General features: G+C 43.2%; 1 protein-coding gene across 6 annotated transcripts; it reads left to right on the top strand.

The window, feature by feature from the left end:
- Positions 1 to 1,291: 1,291 nt before the first annotated feature.
- Positions 1,292 to 18,382, top strand: LOC118109599 (ELKS/Rab6-interacting/CAST family member 1). 6 transcript variants are annotated; one of them, XR_007032709.1, is made up of 22 exons: positions 1,292 to 1,496; positions 2,660 to 3,419; positions 3,537 to 3,725; positions 6,440 to 6,731; positions 7,381 to 7,508; positions 7,611 to 7,685; positions 7,782 to 7,937; positions 8,032 to 8,199; positions 8,424 to 8,591; positions 8,735 to 8,872; positions 8,972 to 9,112; positions 9,282 to 9,422; positions 9,511 to 9,704; positions 10,296 to 10,307; positions 10,763 to 10,898; positions 11,009 to 11,140; positions 11,402 to 11,455; positions 12,042 to 12,200; positions 12,532 to 12,681; positions 13,516 to 13,611; positions 13,871 to 13,957; positions 14,660 to 14,798. XR_007032709.1 is itself a non-coding variant. In XM_047339884.1 (22 exons), exons 2-22 carry the CDS (start codon positions 2,874 to 2,876, stop codon positions 15,469 to 15,471), a joined length of 3,399 nt encoding a protein of 1,132 aa, XP_047195840.1. In that variant the 5' UTR covers positions 1,292 to 1,496; positions 2,660 to 2,873; the 3' UTR covers positions 15,472 to 18,382. The 6 variants fall into 6 exon arrangements, 4 of the variants coding, with proteins under 4 accessions (XP_047195840.1, XP_047195841.1, XP_047195842.1 ...); XM_047339884.1 differs by lacking the exon at positions 13,871 to 13,957 and adding an exon at positions 15,334 to 18,382 and having other exon boundaries at positions 14,660 to 14,845; XR_007032710.1 differs by lacking the exon at positions 11,402 to 11,455.
- The last annotated feature ends 1,462 nt before the right edge of the window (positions 18,383 to 19,844 follow it).

The raw sequence follows: 19,844 nt of genomic DNA on the forward strand, positions 1-19,844 counted from the left end.
AAGATAAGATAAGATAACACTTTATTGATCCACACACGGGGGAAAGGTAGTTGTTACAGCAGCAGGCAGGTCAAAATGAGGTAGACAAGATAATAAAAATATATATTAAAAAAAAGGCAATAGAATAAAATAAAAAATGCTGAGTATGTACACAATATACACAGTTCACTGTAGTGGTTTGTATAGAAATGTTATAAAGTAAAGTGCAGTGGCATGAGTATATTAGGAAATTTATTAAAATACAGTTTGCCCCCCAAAATATTTAGGTATCTTTTTGTGGAAATGAACCTGAGGTGAAGCTGAATCACACATTTCTCTTTTACTGTTGCAGCGTCACTGCAAATGTTTGGTTTGTCAAGTCAAGTTTATTTATATAGAACATTTAAAAACAACCCCGGTTAACCAAAGTGCTGCACAATAAAAGAAGACACAGTGCGCAAGAACAAAATGAAATAACATAGACCAGCATAGAACAAAATAAAATAAAAATAGATGATTTTATCTCTTCACTTATCACTCTTGTACTATCACTAAGTTCCTGTCCTTGTATTTCTCCTTGAACTACAATACTTGCTTCTTAATTTGCTCTCCCACTATTTTTTTAAATAACTTTTGTTACACACCAAAGCAAATCCTTATATTTTTAAAAACCTAGCAATAAATCTGATTCTGATGCTGAAACATATTTTAATTTAAACTTATTTTTGAGGAATATATGATATTACCATATACATCTAATCACATATTTTTGGGCTGAAAGCCTTTATTATAAATTATAGAAGATATAGATCAAAAGCAGAATTGATGGTGAATCTAGATATATCCTAACACACTACAAATAAACAGTCCTGGGACATTAAAATCTGTCATAATGAAATCCTTAACAAATACTTCAACATATTGATATGAACACGTATGGGTTATTTTATCCTGTTCGGATAACTCAAAGAAGAAAAAAAAATTATATCAAAAAATAAATAAATTGTATTCTTCTCATTATGTGTTATTTGCGTCAACCATTTCGTGGGTTGTAATTTTCCTAAAGGCAAGTTCTGCCCCCTGGTGGTAGTTGGTGGTATTCCACTGCTGGGGACAAATGTATCCAGTATTTAAAAATATTTTACTGCTATTTTCAGGGGAGGAAATTAAAACCTGAATAAAAATACCCCCCAAAAAAAAAATATATGTGTATTTGTGAGCAAATGCTCGCAGGCGCGCTCCCTTGCTGTCCAGTCCCTCCACACCACACAGCCTCGTGACCGCGCGTTTAAAATTCACGCGTGGCGAGGAGGGCCGTCGTGAGCGCGCGCAGCAGGCTTGACGTCACCGAGGCGTCCTGACTCTGCGCTGAGCCGCTGGAGAGAGAAGATGGTAAAATCTGATACACGTCCACGGCGCGATTAACGTAAAATGACCGCTGCTGCAGCCGATCTCCACCCGCTTCACCGAGGATCCCCCGCCGGCACCGGCCTGAGCTCCACCCGACACCGAGAGAGGTAGTTGTGCGTGGAGCGTTTTTTTTTTCTTTCCTCCAGTGGCTGTTGTGTTAGCGAGGAGAGGAGGGGGGGGGGAAATACATACACACACACATCAAACTGGACGGGCTAGCCTCCATATGTCGCTAAAGCTAAAGCTAACCGTTATGTTGAAGCTCTGACCTGAAGCCGACTCACGGTCTTGAAAACCCCGGAGCTGAGCACGAAACGCCGCTGAGCAGAGGAGGAGGAAAATGGACCTGGTCGGATTCTGGGTGTCTCCAGAGCAGAGGCTGTCGATAGGATTGAGCAACACGCTTCAGATCGGCTTCAATGTGCCACAGCTTCACCCTGTGTTTAATACACAGGTTGTGTAGCTGTGAGTGTGTCTGCATTCATTTCCACAAGCTGTGGTTTTAATGGTTTTTCATGTCCCTCTTACAATGTCCACCGAGGACGATCCCCTGTGCCTCCCTGGCTAGTTTTTTAATCCACCGCGTCAGCAGGAAGAAAAATGACTCAGATGGAAGATTCAGTTCTCCAGAGAAAATGTGTTTACATCCGCGTGAGGCTTAGACGACAGAGGTTTGAGGATAACGGGGGTTTAAAGGTGGGGATGTCTGCATTTTTACTGTTAGCCGGTGTGTTAGCCGCTAGCAAGGCCAAGCAGGCTGCCCAGTTAAATGGCTATAGTGGGAAATGTTGTTGGACACATACACGTCCGTAACACAAAAGCTACCTGAAGGGAACATGTAGAGCAACAGCCTCGACGCATTCAACTGGATCCACTGGGAGAAACCTCAGACTCCACATCTGGGTCTCCAAGCACATCTGGTCCAGTATGTGCTAACGGATCCCATCTGAGAATAATTATTGTTCTTAGACATGACTTTATATACAGTTGCATAACCGTCTGTACAGCAGGAAGGAATCCGGTCAAGACGATGAAAGCAAAGCATGGATTCCTAATCGCTTTTTATAACGCTAGATATAATGGGACCAAAGACTGAAATGTAATATTGCTTATTTGCTGGTGGTGGAGAGAAAACGCCTCACATGACCCACAGTGAACTCCAGACTGCATGATGACACCAATATGTTTGAGAATGGCTTCAGATTTGACATTGACTGCTTTGTTGTTGCTGTGAAATGTAATGGGGACAACTGTGTTGTTTTCTTTGCAGATTGGTGTCTTAACCTGTTGCCTTGGACAGCTGCTATTGGAAGAGGGAAGTCACTTTTATCATGAACCTCCTCGCGACCATCTCCAGTTGAAGCAGGGTCACCTCCACATTCTCACACAATTGTTTCACGTCTCAACCACAGAATCAGCGAGATCGTAACAAACGCTCGTGGTCATAGTTCAGCGTTTAGCCCCGCTCTCCTGTTCAGCTGAAGATGTACAGCAGCGCCCGCTCTGTCGGCAGAGGGGATGCCAACCATAGTGGAGGAAGAGATGCAGGTGGTACCGGTAATCAGGGGTCGAGCCGTTCTCCTCGCCTCCCCCGCTCCCCTCGAATGGGACACCGCCGCACCAACAGCACCGGAGGCAGTGGAGGGGGACCTGGAGGAGCAGGAGGCAAGACTCTCTCCATGGAGAACATCCAGTCCCTCAACGCCGCGTACGCCAACTCAGGCCCGATGTACCTGAGTGACAATGAGGTTACCATGACAGGGGAGCACATTCCAAAAAGTGGTGGGACAATGACGACCATGGGGAGACAGAGGGTGACGTATGGGTCAAGGGGCAACAGCTGTGGAGTAGTGGCTGCCAGCACTCCCAACATCTCCACCTCAGTGACTGGCAACGCTATGTTGCCAGCAAGCATGATGGCAGGTGACGCTCTAGCTTTTGGGGACCACCACATGGCCTCCACCGTGCCCCATTCTCTGAGGCAGGCCAGAGACAACACCATACTTGACCTGCAGGCACAACTGAAAGAGGTAATTCACTAAATTTCTCCATTAAGGACGTGGACATTTTAGATGCTGAGGTTTGACCCACCGCACACTTGTATACTCAGTATTTTCACATGCTAACCCTTTGTCCCGCTCTCTCAGGTTCTGCGTGAGAATGAGATGCTGCGGCGGGACGTTGAAGTCAAGGAGAGCAAGCTCAGTTCCTCTATGAATTCTATCAAGACCTTCTGGAGCCCGGAGCTGAAGAAGGAGCGAGCGCTCAGGAAAGACGAGGTTTCTAAGATCACCGTCTGGAAGGAACAATACCGCGTGATTCAAGATGAAGCACAGGTGAGCGTTCGCCTTTATTTGTTTAATAGATTGCCTCAACTTGGAACAGAGTCATCAATCTGCTTGTGTCAAATGTATTTCACACAGTGCGTCAGCTTTAGTGCAAGTGTGTTGCTCTCCCTCTTTCTCCTCTCACTGCATAGGTTCTAGGCATTTTTCTGAACCTCTAGTTAATCCTCTTATACGCAGCTATATGCTCATGCTTAATAGATGAAAGAGGCCATAAGTCTAATGGCTGCATTATCATCTCTATACGTTTCAGAAATTGCTGGATTTGGTGAACAGGATAAAAAAATGTGGAGATTTAAAACTTAATTTAAAAGAAGGTAAATATGTAGTAGATTAAAGACTTTAATAAAAAAGAAATCAACTTAAGAATGTTGTCAGTTATAACAGAGCACTTGCGAATAGCACTTTTGAGGTAATATTTTAGATTTGTGCCTTGTAAAGACTATTCAACTTTATCTTCTCTTGTGGTTTAAAATATACTTTTGGGATATTTGTTTTTTACATTAAAAAAGAAATGGAAAAAAATGAGGCAAATGCTTGTTGTGTATTTGTCTTTCATTGGAAATCGATACCAAAACCCACAACTAAGCACCAGGTGCTGAAGGCAAACTGGCTTGAGATGGAAGAAAAACTCTCCCTCTGTGTGCGTGACTTGTTGTTGACTGCTTTTATTGCTTTCATGAGATTATGGGCTTTTCTTAAAGTTCCTCTTTCATTCCATCTTTTTTTTTAAAGATGTGTGAAAAATCCCATCCTTTCATTACCTGTCAAAATGAAGTAATAGTCTTCTGGACCTGTAGAGTTGAATACGTGGTGCCATTCATCTAACTGGCCTTTTTAATTTCTGATTTCAAATGCAAAAACGCTGGATGTTTGAACACTTTGTATTTTCTGTCATGTCATCTGCGTCAACTTTCTCTCATTTTTCTCATCCTTGGCTCTGGATCTAAAAGTGTTGAGACACATTCTAGCACCATCAGCCTGTGTCCCCTTACATACACATTTAGACCCTGTATGCGCACAATAAAAATAATCACAAGATCTATTTTTAAAGCCTATAGTATGTTGTGGGAACCGTCCTAAATTTAGTTTCAGCAATGAAGAGAAATCGTCTTTGTGATTCTTAATGGAGGGGCCGACCTGTGTAATGTGCTGTTTTCACTCCTGCTGAGTCACAGAATCACACTGAGGACTAATTCCCAGTAATGTCCGACTACACAGGGCAAATTAGTGGGTGCTGTAATTTAAAGATTTCTGCTTTCGTGTATCAAGTCTCCACCTCCCATGCAGTGGAAAACATGCACGCACACACACATGCACACTGAAAGGCATCTGATTAATTATAGCCTCAGTTAAACTGCATGGCCTCATTGAACATCGGCCCAGCTGGCTCTGCCTACAGCTGCAGGTTTATGTTTATGTGTAGTTTTGAAGCATTTCTATGCTTTTTGTACTAATATTTGCACAGTGTTTCCAAATCTCTACTACACAGAATCTTTCTATGCCATTTCCTGTGATAGGTTATAGTGTTTGATAGTGCTATCACCTTCCTTTTTCCATCTAAAAAGGTAAAATGCTCACTGAATTGTCCTCGGTTGTCTTGCTAATAAATAATAACCACATTTATCATAGTATGTTGTGAAATGCAAATTATATTTATCGACCAAAAAACCATATTGGTGACGTCAGATATAAGATTATAATGGTACGATGAAGAGAATAAAGACTAAAGAAGCATGTGTCACACACTGAGCATCTTAATTGGAACTTTCCTACAGTGTGTCCTGTGGTTTGGATGGTTTTTATAGCAGAGGTTTGGTTTTGTGTGCACTGTGTCACCACGAGCTGTGACTTACTGTTTGGTTAGTGCATCACACATCGTATGCTTTGTGCTCTTTCAAACGCCCGACTGTTATCTCTCCTCAGGCAGAGAGAGCGAGAATATGGGAGGGGAAGGGAGAAGGTGTCTGTGAGTGTGTGTTGTCGTGCTGGTCTGTGCGTGTGCGCGTGCGTGCGTGTGCGTGCGTGCGTGTGTGCGTGTGCGTGTGTGCGTGTGTGTGTGTCTGATGGTGGATCGGTGCAGTCACAGCAGTGAGTCAGCCTTAGTCAGGGGATGGAGAGGTTGACAGAAAGGGAGGGTTAGAGAGAGGTGAGAGTGTTTGAGGGAAGAGACGGGGTGAGAGCAGGCAAGGTGGATGAATAGTGTGTGCTGGTAGAAGGAGCGAATGACAAAGGGAAGGGGAGGGGGCCGGAGGAGAGAAACGAAGACACTGACTTCTCTCTTTGTTCTGTCATCTGAAAACGGTCACAGCTGGTTCAGACCAGAGTGTAACACAGCCTTGTGTTACTGTCTCGAGGCAGCACTGCCAAGTGTCCGTGGCGTCAGATGCCACAAACAATGCAATACTATACTGGGCTGATAGTGTTTCACCACTTGTATTTGTCTGGGCATGAAATGTAACACTGTCGCTGACTGTTGGGGGTGCATCTGTCAGGACACTGCTAAATTTTCAGTCATGATTAGAGGCTGATTTTAAACTGGATGTAACACAATATTATACCAGGATCCATTCCATAAGTGATATCATCAATATAGTTCTATATCTCACCCAAGTCTGCGTGAATCATTTTGTAATAAAGGCTGGCAAACAAAGAGTAAAACAGAGGAATGATTACAAAGGCACGTGTCTCTTATTTGTGTTTAGCATCTCCAGATGACTGTCCAGGCTCTCCAGGATGAGCTGAGGATCCAAAGGGACCTGAACCAGCTGTTTCAACAAGATCCCTCCAGCCACGGCCGGGACCTGGCCCTGACATCTGAACCCACAGAGGAGAACTACCGGCGGCTGCAGGCCGAGCACGAGCGGCAGGCCAAAGAGCTCTTCCTCCTAAGAAAGACCCTGGAGGAGATGGAGCTGAGGATTGACACACAGAAGCAAACCCTGGGAGCCCGAGACGAATCCATCAAGAAGCTTCTGGAGATGCTGCAGAGCAAAGGTAGTTTTGAGCCTCAGGAGAGAAGCACAGCAGCAGGTTTACAAGTTTTCTTCTGTAGGCAAATAGATTCAGATTCTTTGAAAAGTATAAAAATAAGAGTCTGTTGGTTTTCCTGTTGACTTTAAATATCTTCCACAAATATTTTTGGGTCTCAAAAGATTTTGGTCTCAGGCTGTTGCTTCAAAGTGTTGTTGCTGCTTCCTCTTCCCTCTCATCTCAATCCAAACCATTTCCCCCGGTGGCCAAATATGGGTTTCTTTTCTTTCCTCTTCAAATTGACCACAACGTGTGCTTCACAAACCCAACCGTGGTTCTAAGGGTTAGAACATTTGAGGGCTGTCTCTCAGAGCAATGCATGTTATGGTCTTAGGGGCACAAAATAGTCAAAATGTCACAGTTGACAAAGTGGAACAAGCAGTACACTATAAAAAAAAAAATTTAAACCCAGAAAATATCTATAATATCCTACAATATATGAAATAAAAATATATTACTAATTTTGTTATTTGGTGTCAGTGCCTGTCAGTCTGTGTAAGTTAATCACATGACTTATGATGCTCAACTTAAAATGACTTAATTTTTCAACTACATAAATGTCTTTTTAGTGACTTCATCATGTTTACCAGGTTTGTCGTGTTTTCTGTGTCAGGTCCGTCTGCCAAGGCATCAGAGGAGGACCAGGAGCGGACCAGGAGACTGGCTGACGCTGAGATGCACAGGCATCACCTCGAGAGTTTACTGGACCAGAGAGAGAGAGAGGTCACGGTGCTAAGAGAGGTAATGTCTAGTGCAAACATGGGAGATGTAACAGGTACAAAGCTCACATCTATACTGTAGTTTAAACATACAAGCAACATACAATCTCATGTGACCCAACAGGAGCTGCACCGTCGGTATGAGGGAACTCCCGAGTCCACCAAAACGAAGGCTCTACAGACTGTCATCGACATGAAGGTGGGGGATATTGAATAGAGGGCTATGTATAATGATGTATGTGGTGCGTCACAGAAGTGCATGCTATTTGTGTTGACTCCTCTTCATCCACCTCAGGATGCAAAAATCAACTCAATGGAGCGGAACCTGCGGGACATGGAGGAGGAGATGCTGATGCTGAAATCCAATGGACTTCTGAGCTGCGAGGAGCGTCAGGAGGAGATGAAGCAAATGGAAGTTTACCGCAGCCACACCAAGTTCATGAAAAACAAGGTCAGAGACAACAGGATATTTAGTTTGAACTGACTGCTGTGATTCTATCTCATCTCACATTTACATCTAAACATGTCTGCTCTTTGTCTTTCAGATGGAGCAGGTGAAGCAGGACCTCTCCAGGAAGGACTCTGAGCTGCTTGGTTTGCAGACCAAGCTTGAGACGCTCACCAACCAGTTCTCAGATAGCAAGCAGCACATTGAAGTCCTCAAGGAGTCTCTCACTGCCAAGGAGCAGCGGGCTGCCATTTTACAGACAGAGGTACAGCAAATATACACGTCTTAATGCTTTGTACGCCCAGAAGAATAGGTACATAGCAAGTGCTCTTTAAAGGTAGTACTTGTACAGTAAGGGACGTGTTTGTGCTACTTATGGCTGATAATACTACAAACAAAAGCACAGAAGTAACAATGTGTTTATGCCCACTTCTATTTTAAACTTGTGATTTGGACACAGTTACAGTTTGTCTGCCGTTTCCTGTTCAGGTGGATGCCTTGCGTCTGCGCCTGGAAGAAAAAGAGACAACTCTGAATAAGAAGAGCAAGCAGATACAAGAAATGTCTGAAGAGAAGGGCACACTCAACGGAGAAATCCATGACCTCAAAGACATGCTGGAGGTTAAGGAGCGCAAAGTGAATGTGCTGCAGAAGAAGGTGATTTGGACTGAGAGCCATTTAAAAGATCTTTTGTTGAGTCTCGTGTGTGAAATGGCTACAAAGATGCATCCATCATGTCGCAGTATGTTTCCTGTCGTGATGTTTATTTTGACTGATGGTTTCTTCTGTTTGTTCTGCAGATTGAGAACCTGCAGGAGCAGCTGAGGGATAAGGAGAAGCAGATGAGCAGCCTGAAGGAGAGAGTTAAGTCTTTGCAAGCTGACACTTCCAACACTGACACTGCTCTCACCACGCTGGAGGAGTCTCTCGCAGAAAAGGTGAATTGATGTCTGCACAAACTCCGTGACTGGTGCCTTAGCAGATTAGACTTTTGTAGCAATGCAATTGTGAACACAACATGTGTGTTTGTTACCCAGGAACGCATCATTGAGCGTCTAAAGGACCAGCGAGACAGAGACGACCGGGAGAAGACAGAGGAGATTGACTGTAACAAGAAGGAACTGAAGGAGTTGAAGGAGCGACTGAGTTTACTGCAGGGAGACCTGTCAGACAGAGAGGTGAGAAATGGATTCAAGAAAACAAACTCTCACTAAAACAAGAAAACACTTGTATGATGAGTCATGGATGTCAGATACGATGTGTTTGCAGCCTCCCTAGTCCCATAGTTTAGGATGAAAATCTGTGATACTTTATACTTGTGCTGTTTTTGTGTTTGTGTGTATGAAGACTTCACTGTTGGACCTGAAGGAGCATGCATCATCCCTGGCTTCCTCTGGGCTGAAGAAGGACTCAAAACTCAAGAGCCTGGAGATCACAATGGAGCAGAAGAGGGAGGAGTGCCTCAAACTGGAGAACCACCTCAAGAGAGTAAGATACGTCACATAGAACAATCACCTCTGTCCACTAACCCTGAAAGAGACAACAGCTGATTTCTACCATCTTGTCTTCTTGTCAGGCTCAAAATGCAACCCTGGAGGCTCAGGCTAACACCGAGGTCGCTGAGCGCATTAAGAACCTGGAGCAGGAAGTGGCTCGCCACAAAGAGGATTCTGGGAAGGCACAGGCTGAGGTGGACCGCTTGCTGGAGATCCTCCGGGAAATGGAGAATGAGAAGAATGACAAAGATAAAAAGATCAATGAGCTGGAGAGGTGGGTGGAAACATGGATTTGAAGTAGACAGTGTCACGAGTCATGTTTGTTAGCACAGAAATAATATCGTCTGTATCTTGTTGTGTCTGTGTCATAGAAGTTTTTAATGATGGAGTCTTTTACGTGTAGTTTTTGTTTTGTTTTGTTTTGTTCAGCACCTGAGGTCCCTGACGTGCGTTTTCATCCCTGTTAGCTCGTACTTGTGACCACTGTTGCTCTTAATTGCTGCAAATTTTCCTTCAGTGACTTCATGTCGTCCTGGAGACCGTTGCCCCTGGCACTGCTAATGGTGGATTTTATTACCATTTGGAATTTTTGTAGTATTGTTTTAAAAGTTGAAGTGGTGAATGGCATATTTTAACAGTGGTAGTTACAGCTCCAGAAATCGACCTAGACAAGCCCTCTGTCATGTAGTGTTGTCTTCTCATCGCACGTGGTGAATTGTGTGACATTGAGTCAAAGACCCTAAATGATCCTTTTACTGATCTTCCCTCTTCCTCTCCTTTACCCACCATATTTGCTCTGAGTCTGAGTTTGTTTTTCTCTTAACTGCTTTCCTGTCTTTACACCGGAAATCTCTCACCCCACCAGTTTGGCCTCCAGGTTAGTATTTGTTCTTCTCATTCTCCCCCCTGACTTCTTTTGACTGTCTTCTTCTCACATTTCTCTCACATTTGCTCCCCCTCACCTCTCGCTTCTCCATAGTCTGTGTTGCTGCCTTGTCCTGACGTATTGAACTCTGTCTTTTTTTTCTTACCCCTGCTCATGCTCACTTTTCCTTTCTCGCTTTGTTATTGCTCTTGTCTTTCACCCTGAGTCAAATCTGGGATTGACTCTTTGCAGGGCTGTCAAAGATTTGGCTGCAGCAAATCTGTATGGCTACGATTGTGACGATTGTGTCATAGCTTTTCATAGAGTCACCTCTCTTTAAAACATGATTCATTTGCACCTTTTCCCCCCCACATTATTTTGTCAGTTATAAACTTCACATATACTTGTCTATACTTGATTAGCACATGTACATAACTCCTCCTGTTTATCCCATCGTGCACGTATAGGCAGAAGCAGGACCAGACGAAGAAGGTGGCCTCTCTGAAGCACAAGGAGCAGGTGGAGAAAAGCAGGAATGCTCGACTCATGGAGGAGGCTAGAAAAAGGGAGGACAACCTGTCTGAGAACTCCCAGCACGTGAAGGTAAAGCTTGTGCGTGGCTCGTTGGGACCGTACGTACCCTGCAGCAACGTTTGCATTTTCTCTCACACTGACGAACCTTAATGTGACCTCTTTTCGCTCCCGCACCGAAGGACACTCTGCGTCAGAAGTCGGAGCGTATAGAGGAGCTGGAGGAGGCCCTGAGAGAGAGCGTCCAGATTACTGCTGAGCGAGAGATGGTGCTTGCGCAGGAGGAGTCTGCCAGGTCGCTGCAGGAGAGACAGGTACACGAATCCCCCCCCTGAACACACAGGATCACGACAGAGCAATATTATTCAAGCCACAGGATCATATCATATATAGAGCTAAAACAAACGCCTTCAGATATTGAGATTCTTTCCTCCACACCTTTTGCTGTCATGGTGGTGTTTCTCATCCCTTTCTTCACCTCCCTCATCTCCTTCTGGCCTCCTCCTCTTTCTCAGTTCTTTTATCTTTGCTTGTCGTTTTCTCTTGTTTTCTCTCTGCTACACACCGCCCCTCAGAAGCACTCACTCAAAATGCATGAGTCGAACCTCGCCCACATTAAGTGGTCTAAGGTATGAGCCCAGTATGTGTGACCTCCATCAGTGAGCAACACTGCTTTACATGGGGTGGATACAGCAGCAGTAACACCTCTACAATTCATGCAGTCCCATACAACAGCCCTGCCATGAACATGTTTGTGAAGTTTGGTCCTTTTTTTTAGGGTGTTGTTGGACTGCATGTCTTTACAAAGTGTTGCTGATGTTTCCAGCTCATGTAAAAAAAAAATGTAATTTTGTTTACCCGTTGTTTGCTTATAAAAACATGCTTAATTTGTTCAAACATTAAATATCCAGTAAATTAGACGATTTGGAATGATTGAAGTATTCACTCTCATTCAGCCATTTGTAGATTGAAGTGTGTTCACTTTTTAAGTAAATAGCAGGTAAATAAATTAAGTGCTGTATTACCTGTGTTATAGTTGATCTCTAGACTTTCTCTTAAAGCCCTCAAATTCCACCCCTTCATCTTATTAGAGCGGTTTATCTGGAAAATCATTTTAAAGTCTTCAAGTAAAAAGCCCTGCGCTTTCACTGAAGGATTTAGATAATCCGTTCTTACTCTTTTCATGATTGAATTGTTGTGTGTGTGTGTACCTAGATGGAGGAGCTGCTGGGGGCCATGGAGAAGGTGAAACAGGAGCTGGAGTCCATGAGAGCCAAACTGTCCTCCACCCAGCAGTCTCTGTGTGAGAAAGAGGCACACCTCACAACCCTGCGAGCTGAGCGCCGGAAACACCTGGAGGAGGTGCTCGAGATGGTGAAGACACACACACACACACACACACACACACACACACACACACACACACACACACACACACACACACACACACACACACACACACACACACACACACACACACACACACACACACACACACACACACACACACACACACACACACACACACACACACAGGAATAGACTGGAATATTATTGATTGATACAGTCATCTTGTAAAATGTCATCCGATTCTGGCCTTCTCCAGCTGGCAGGATGATTTTGTGCAATGAATTATAAATGATAATTGGGCTATTTACTTGTGTGGTTAAATGCCACATTGTTTCCTCCTCCTCCCCCACCTAACAGGCAGGAGGCACTGTTGGCTGCTATCAGCGAAAAGGACGCTAACATCGCTCTCCTGGAGTTGTCCTCATCTAAGAAGAAGAAGACGCAGGACGAGGTGGCCCTGCTGAAGCGGGAGAAGGACAGACTGGTGCAACAGCTCAAACAGCAGGTAAATATGGTGTTGTGTCCACTGAGGAGGGGATACATGACTAAGACATCACGACAGTTCAAGCCTTAACATGATCAAAGACATTTATGCTCTTTCTTACATGTCTCACGTGTGATATGTTCATTAGTTCAGGACAGAGTGCAGGGATTTAGTGTCCTGCTAGAGGAAGTATTAGAGAGAACAGACTCTCGCTGCCAGTGTGACTTTACTAACAATAGTTTGTGTAACCACCTGGCCCCCTGCAAAATCACATGCCAAATACCAGTTAAATGTGTCTTTGGCATAAAACCCCAGAGGATTATCTGTACCAATGGGAACTTTTTCTACAGAAATTCCTAGATGTTTTCCCAGTTTTTCTTTTTCCCTTTTCCCTGCTGACCCCCCCCCAATACTCTCTCTAACCATGAGCCAGTCACAGAAAAGTAAAACAATGGCTCCATATCAAACAGGCTCCACACAGATTTAAAACTTACGTTTCCCCTTAATATCTGTCGAAAGTTATAAATTTATATTCACAAGTTATGTAGATTACATTAAGTCTGAAGCTCTCAGGATCTGAATCTGTTTATCAACCCCCCCATGAGCGCGGAGTATGGACAGGAGGCTCAGTCTGTTTCCGTATCTTCATGTTGAGCATAGATAAACCGTATGAAGTATAATAAAAGACAACTACAACTATGAACATAATTAGAGTGAATTTTGTAAATTGATCAAAACCAGGGTCAAAACATATATCAAAAAATAACCAGGCTTTAAATGCCCCCCCCTCTTCCTCTCTTTCATGTCAGAAGAAGTCTCTTCCTTTTTTAATCTTCACTGTCTTTGAATTAACAGACTCAGAACCGGATGAAGCTGATGGCAGACAACTATGAAGATGACCATCTGAAGACGGTCCCTGACCACACAAATCACAAACCCTCTCCAGATCAGGTAGCTTACCGAACCACCAGTTAGCCGGCTCATGTCCGTAATTCATCAACAAATGCTTATTTTTTCCATTTCTGCCGCTGACTGTTGATTAACATGTTCGTTGCAAAGCCGGTTGAACTGAAATCTGCCTACTGAAGAGAACTACTGTTATGAAATGAAATGTTTCTTTTGTCCTTTTTTTTTAACATTCCTGGTTTTTAAACACACTAACAAAATGTTCTTTTCTAATGCTGCAATTGGCTTACGCTGTGGCTAACAGGATGATGAGGAGGGTATTTGGGCGTAGCCAACCTTTTGCCCTCCCCCTCGATCTCTCTCTCTCTCTCAGCATTTTTGTTCAGAAAGGGTGAGCTTGTGTGAAAAGCCAGACCTGTCACACCCTCCATCATTGTTGCTGTTGCGGCATGTCCACATGTCTTCCATTCATTTGTCCTTCCTTCTTAATGTTGGTGATCGTTGTCGTCATTGCTCTGTTGTTTCTCACCACTCACCCCGTGACTTCACACTGTTCGTTTGTTGCTCGTGGGATCAGTGGTGTGTGTTTTTTGCATGCACAGGCTAAGAGGATGAGATGAGTTTGATCCTGGCTCACTTGTCTCAAACGAAAGCATCTTAGCTTTGCATGTAACTGCTCTGACACTAATGAATAGTGATGAATTTTGACTCACACAAACAGGTGTTGTGTTGGATAATGGGTTTAATCTCGACATAATCAGTGGGGGGAGTAAGTCCCTTTTTGTAAGACCCCATCTTGAGCCGTACATATATAAATAACAAGCACACATTTGTTAATGTACCCAGGGAGGTTGATTGTTGTTGGTGGTGATGAGTTCATGAGCATGCATGTGGATGACTATGTTCTGTTTTTGTCCCATGAAAAAACCTTTCTTTTGTCAACTTGTGTCTTGTGCTTGGTTCTGTCATCGTGTTCAACCATGGAAATGAGAGCAAAACGTCTCCTTTTTGTTTGTCTGAAGAAAAATATTTTTTACTACTCTACTGATCTTTACCTGTCGCTCCTCTTCACCTCCTTCCCCACCCCCTGCAGATGATACCCCCTCTTCTAGCCCTGTCCATGAACCGCAGTAAGCTCAAGCTCTACATCGCCCACCTGACAGACCTCTGCCACGACCGGGACCCCAGCATCCTCAGCCAGCTCACGCCCCCCTCTCACTACCATCACAGCGACCCTGACGACTGGGAGGAGGAGCTCCAGAAGATGAGTGTCCAACAGGTAGTGGAGAAACTCTGGCTCTCGCTCTGTTAGCGATTTCTCTTTTGCTGCTGTAGGTAAAGACCTGCTGCCGAATTCAGTCCACAGAACCTTGAAGCTGTGCTACCACCGCTGCACAAAAAACGTTCCACCTGTTTATTCATAGTTCAGTGAAGCTGGACTCAGTAAGGCAGAACCTCGAACTGGAGAATGTCATGTTCAAAGTTGATAAGTCCCAGCCGCTGCTACTACAGAGCGCTGGTCGCCTGTTTATTAATATTGAATGTATCTTGTGTCCAAATTCCACCAAATTCAGCACTGCACTTCCTTTGACCCCCAACAATACACACGATAAGTGTGTGAAGCCAATATGAGGAATGGATCTCAAGATACGCATTCCATGGGCAGATTTGTGGAATTATTATTTAGATGGATTTAGAACTTTGCTGATTGGTTGTATTGAAATGCACTAATTCTCATTGGGCTAACTCTTGCTCTCTTTTGTCCAGTTGGAGCACGAGCTGGAGGTGTGTGAGAAGGAGAGCGGGGACCTGCAGGAGTACGCCAACTCTGTCCTCCAGCAGATCGCAGACTACTGCCCCGACATCCTGGAGCAGGTTGTCAATGCTCTGGAGGAGTCGTGCTGACAACTCTGACCTCGGACACAACCCGGCTGACTCGTGGTCTTTGTAAAGCCTGTAGCTGAGCCCAGGTGCCCCTACCTCCACACAATGAGGCTCCTGGTAGACAGAGAGGAAGAGATGGGGGGCATTATCACAAACCCACTGAGCTCTAACTCTTTGTTCCCTTCGTCCACCCTGGAACAAAATCCCATGACCCCTGAGTGCTTCCCTGTCTCATGTGTCTGTACTGTCAGGCCTGCAAAAATCAAATTAGGAGCGTTCACAGTCTTATCAAAAGGTGGATAAATGTGCCACTTTGAGCAAATATCATGTCACCCACTCATATTACCCATTGCAATCTGAGGTCTGATCAATTAATGATGACCATGGCAGATGGTGGGCTCACAGTGGGAAGACTAACCTAGACAGCCGAACATATGTCAGGCGGGCAACAGCGTCATTCCAGAAGTTAAGCACATCCCGTTTTCCACTTGTGAACACACCATATTTGATTTTTGCCAGTAGGATACTTGCAAAAATATCATTGCACACCTGTGAGTCTGGGACAGGTGCGTTGGGAGAGAAAGGATTTCAGATGAAAGGAGCAAACTTTCCGCACAAAGTCTTGGAGCACACTGCCAACCTTCCTCTCCCTTGACAGCTCCACTCACTGCAGGAACCGCCAGATCAAGCACAGTTACCTCACCCACTTCTGTCTCAGTCTTTTACCCCTTGGATTCCTTTCACAAAGCTTTAAAGTTTAAAAGGGGATGGAATTTATTCCTCATATGGGGCAGGGAAGCACTTTGTGTCCTGGGAGATCTGGGGAGCTGCTACATCTAGAGGGGATCAGAGAGGAGCCGAGTTCAGTGTGTAAAATCGCGGAGCCGTGTAGATGCTTGTTTTGTATTTCAGTCTGTGTTCCCCGAGTATCAGGTTGGAACCCAGTCACTAGTTTAAAAAAACAGCTGCTGGAGGCCGATCATCACTTTTTCTAACCAAATAAACGCAGCTGTTGTCCAAATGTTTCTTCAGCTCAGAGCTGTGGATCTGTCCGTGCAGTCAGGATGAGGTTGCAGGTACATTTGACTGTCGACGGCGGCTGGGTCTTCTGTGTGAGAGGGGGACCCAGGCCTGACCTTTGACACACATCAAAGATCAGAACCTAGTTACACTTTCAGTTTTCAATGGACGAGAGAGGGGGGGGGGAGAAAAATAAAGCTTTTAATGTTGGTGATGTATTAATTTCTTTTTGATGGGTTTTGCACACAGCGTCCAGTTGTTTATGAGGTATGCAATGTTTCTTTTGAGAACGTTTTAGTGGCCTTGGAGCATGCACAGAGATCAGTACTGGACCTAACGCAGGGAGATTTGTTCCTCTGTAATATTGGTGCTAAGGCATGATGTATGGATTTTATTTTTTTGTCATCTGATCCACTGATCAGTCTCATCCAAAGTTCCCATAGTTTTTACTTAAAGCCCACCTGATCTTTAGTTTCCCTAAAAGGAAACAAGTGATGCCCCTTTTGTTCTTGTTTGTCTGATCACTTCAAAATGCAAGTGATGCCTCCTTTTATTATTGTGTGTTTTGAATTCTTCAGGGCTGAGGTTTTTAATTACTAAGTGCATCTACATTTACAAGAAATGAAAGTCACTTTTCAGCAGATTTTGACTTTTTAGATCAGTTTGTAAATAACGTGATATTTAACACGTACAGTGACTGAATAAAGGTAATTAAGTGGAAGGTGTTGTGCATTCTTAAAAAAAATAATAATCAGAAGTTACAAGCAGTGCAGTTTGTCTTGTGTCTAATTTTGTCACCAGGACAAAATGTGTGTGTGTGTGTGTGACAGTACTGCCATAACTTGCGGAAAGTCATGTTATATAGAGATATATATATATATACAAAAAATAATACATATATATATATAAAAAATGTTTACTGTATGGATATGCATTGAATGTTTGCACAGAATCTTGAAGAGCGAGCTGCTCTGAACAAAACGACGGTCGAGTTCGTGTCGTCCTCAGTGGAAACTTGAGGGAAGAAGTGTCCAAAAAAAATTGTGTCAAAAATAATGTGTGAACTACAAACGTTTTCAAACCGTGACTGTGTGATGGGAGAGTACGTTTCTTGCATTTATTTCTAGTTATCTTTTTTTTTTTTTTTTAATATATATATATAGATTCCCACCACATGCGATGTAAATGTATTATCCTGAGATTTACAGTGTTGTTGTCCTATGTTTTCTTCTGACCTGTTCCATCATGATTGATGTCAAAGGCAGATGGAGCCTGATGGATTAAAAAGAAAAAAAAATAAGAGTCTCCAACCATCTTCTGCTGTTACGTAATAGGAACATAATGTTACAGAACACACGGTAGAACACTGCGTCAGTATACGTCTAAAAAAAATAGGTTTTCTAACAAACTCCCTTTTAAGTGGGTGATAAACTGATAAATTTGGGGCGTCTGGATTTTCAACTACCACTGAAAACAAAGCACATCTCTGGTTTTGGAGGATGTTGGTTGGAGGATTGTTTTTGTACTTCTCGTTTGTAAAACTTCTTGGAGTGAGGGTTTATTTCTTTCCGCTCCTCACTAACCCTCGTACCGACCACGGCTGGGTTCAGAGAAAGAAGGGCGGCGTTTGTTTCAACTGTTTTCATTTTCCTCACTATGGCCTGTGTGTCGCTGCCCTTGCCTTAATGTCTCGTCACTTCTTTTTCTCGACTCCTTATTGAGGAACACAGAGCCGGTTAAGGGGCTTCAGTCAAACTCATGGTATCTGTTTTCTTTGGCGTTTGGATAAGAAATGTACTGCCTTCTGTCTGTTTGTGTTAAGAATCAAACTGTTAAAAGAAAGCAAAAAACAGACATGTTTGTGAGTTACTTGGATTTTGTATGTATGTAAATAAATAAATTATAAGCCTTGGTCTCTTGTCTGTTTGTTTTTTTGACCAAACTAGAATTTAAGCCGCTACTTATACTATAAACTTCACCCAATGAGTTTGTTTCATCTGCCTATTTAAACAGTCTTTAAAGGCAAATTCTCATCTTGTGACAATTGCTGCTGTTATGGATTTGATTCAAAGGCAATAAAATGCATCTTAAATAGTATTGGTGTCAAAGTCTTATAACTCCCATGTTCTTCCATAAATAACAGTAATTGGGGAAATGAATCTCTAACCTGATTCAATCAATCAAATTGTATTTGTATAGCCCATATTCACAAACAACAATTTGTATCACAGGGCTTTAACAAGGTGGGACATCCTCTGTCCTTAACCCTCAACAAGGGTAAGGAAAAACTACAAAAACAACAATTTAACAGGGGAAAAAGAACAAAGAAACCTCAGGGAGCCACATGTGAAGGATCCCTCTCCCAGGAAGGGACAGAAGTGCAATAGATGCCACATTAAATGGCCAAAGACTTGCACTTTCGCAATATTAATCTATTAAACTCCTTAAGAAATGTCTAATTTGTTTTGTTTACCCAGACACAAGCATCCGTCGTGGCTCAGACGAGTATGTCAGTGAACACACAAGTATCAAATACTTACTTTCATTTGTGTTCAGTGTAGATCAACATGCTCCATGAATATAAAATCAATTTGGTACAAATGCATTAACTGCTACTAAATGGACCCTATGGTCAAAATGTGTCCTCACCTCTCAAAATGTTAACTCTCAACATCAGGATGAAGAACGCTGCTTGTTGTCATGCCAACTTCTTCATGTACCGTCGTGAACATCTCAATGAAATGAACCGTGGGTTGTTTCTTTAAGCAAATAATGCAGGATTCTTGACATCAGAAAGGTGAGTGTACAGGGGCCTAAGTCGCTGTGACAGACCATAAAGCATTCATCAGTATTAAAGATGGGCCCCTGAGTCCTCATAGACTTACTGAGAACATGCATTGTAATGCGAGTGCTGAGGTCTTTCTCTCATAAAGCTATGAAGGATACAAATGGGGCTCTGAACTGTTGCTGAAACACACTGTGTATTATTTGAAGTTTTACTAGTGCCACTGGGATTTAATAAATACTCTGTGTGACGTTACAACTTGTTAAAAATACTGATTCAAACATTAACCAAAGATGCAATGTCCGTTTGTTAAATGAGTATGAGGTGTGACCTCCCCTCAGCTGTAGAGGCTCGTAAAATACCAGGTATTAATAATTTGTATCTCTCCTGTGAAATAATTAATAACCTTCCTCTCATTTACATGATTCACTCTAGATTATATTTAGTGGTAGCTTTCTCTGAGCTACTAAACATAAGAAATCAAAAGACCCTGTTCTGACATTACTGAAATGCAAAAACCTTGCAGACATAACATTAGCATCATTAATGAAATAGTGGGGGGGAAAACAATTTCAAATAACCGACAGGA

Source organism: Hippoglossus stenolepis, chromosome 5, assembly GCF_022539355.2.
Source record: "Hippoglossus stenolepis isolate QCI-W04-F060 chromosome 5, HSTE1.2, whole genome shotgun sequence".
NCBI lineage: Eukaryota > Metazoa > Chordata > Actinopteri > Pleuronectiformes > Pleuronectidae > Hippoglossus > Hippoglossus stenolepis.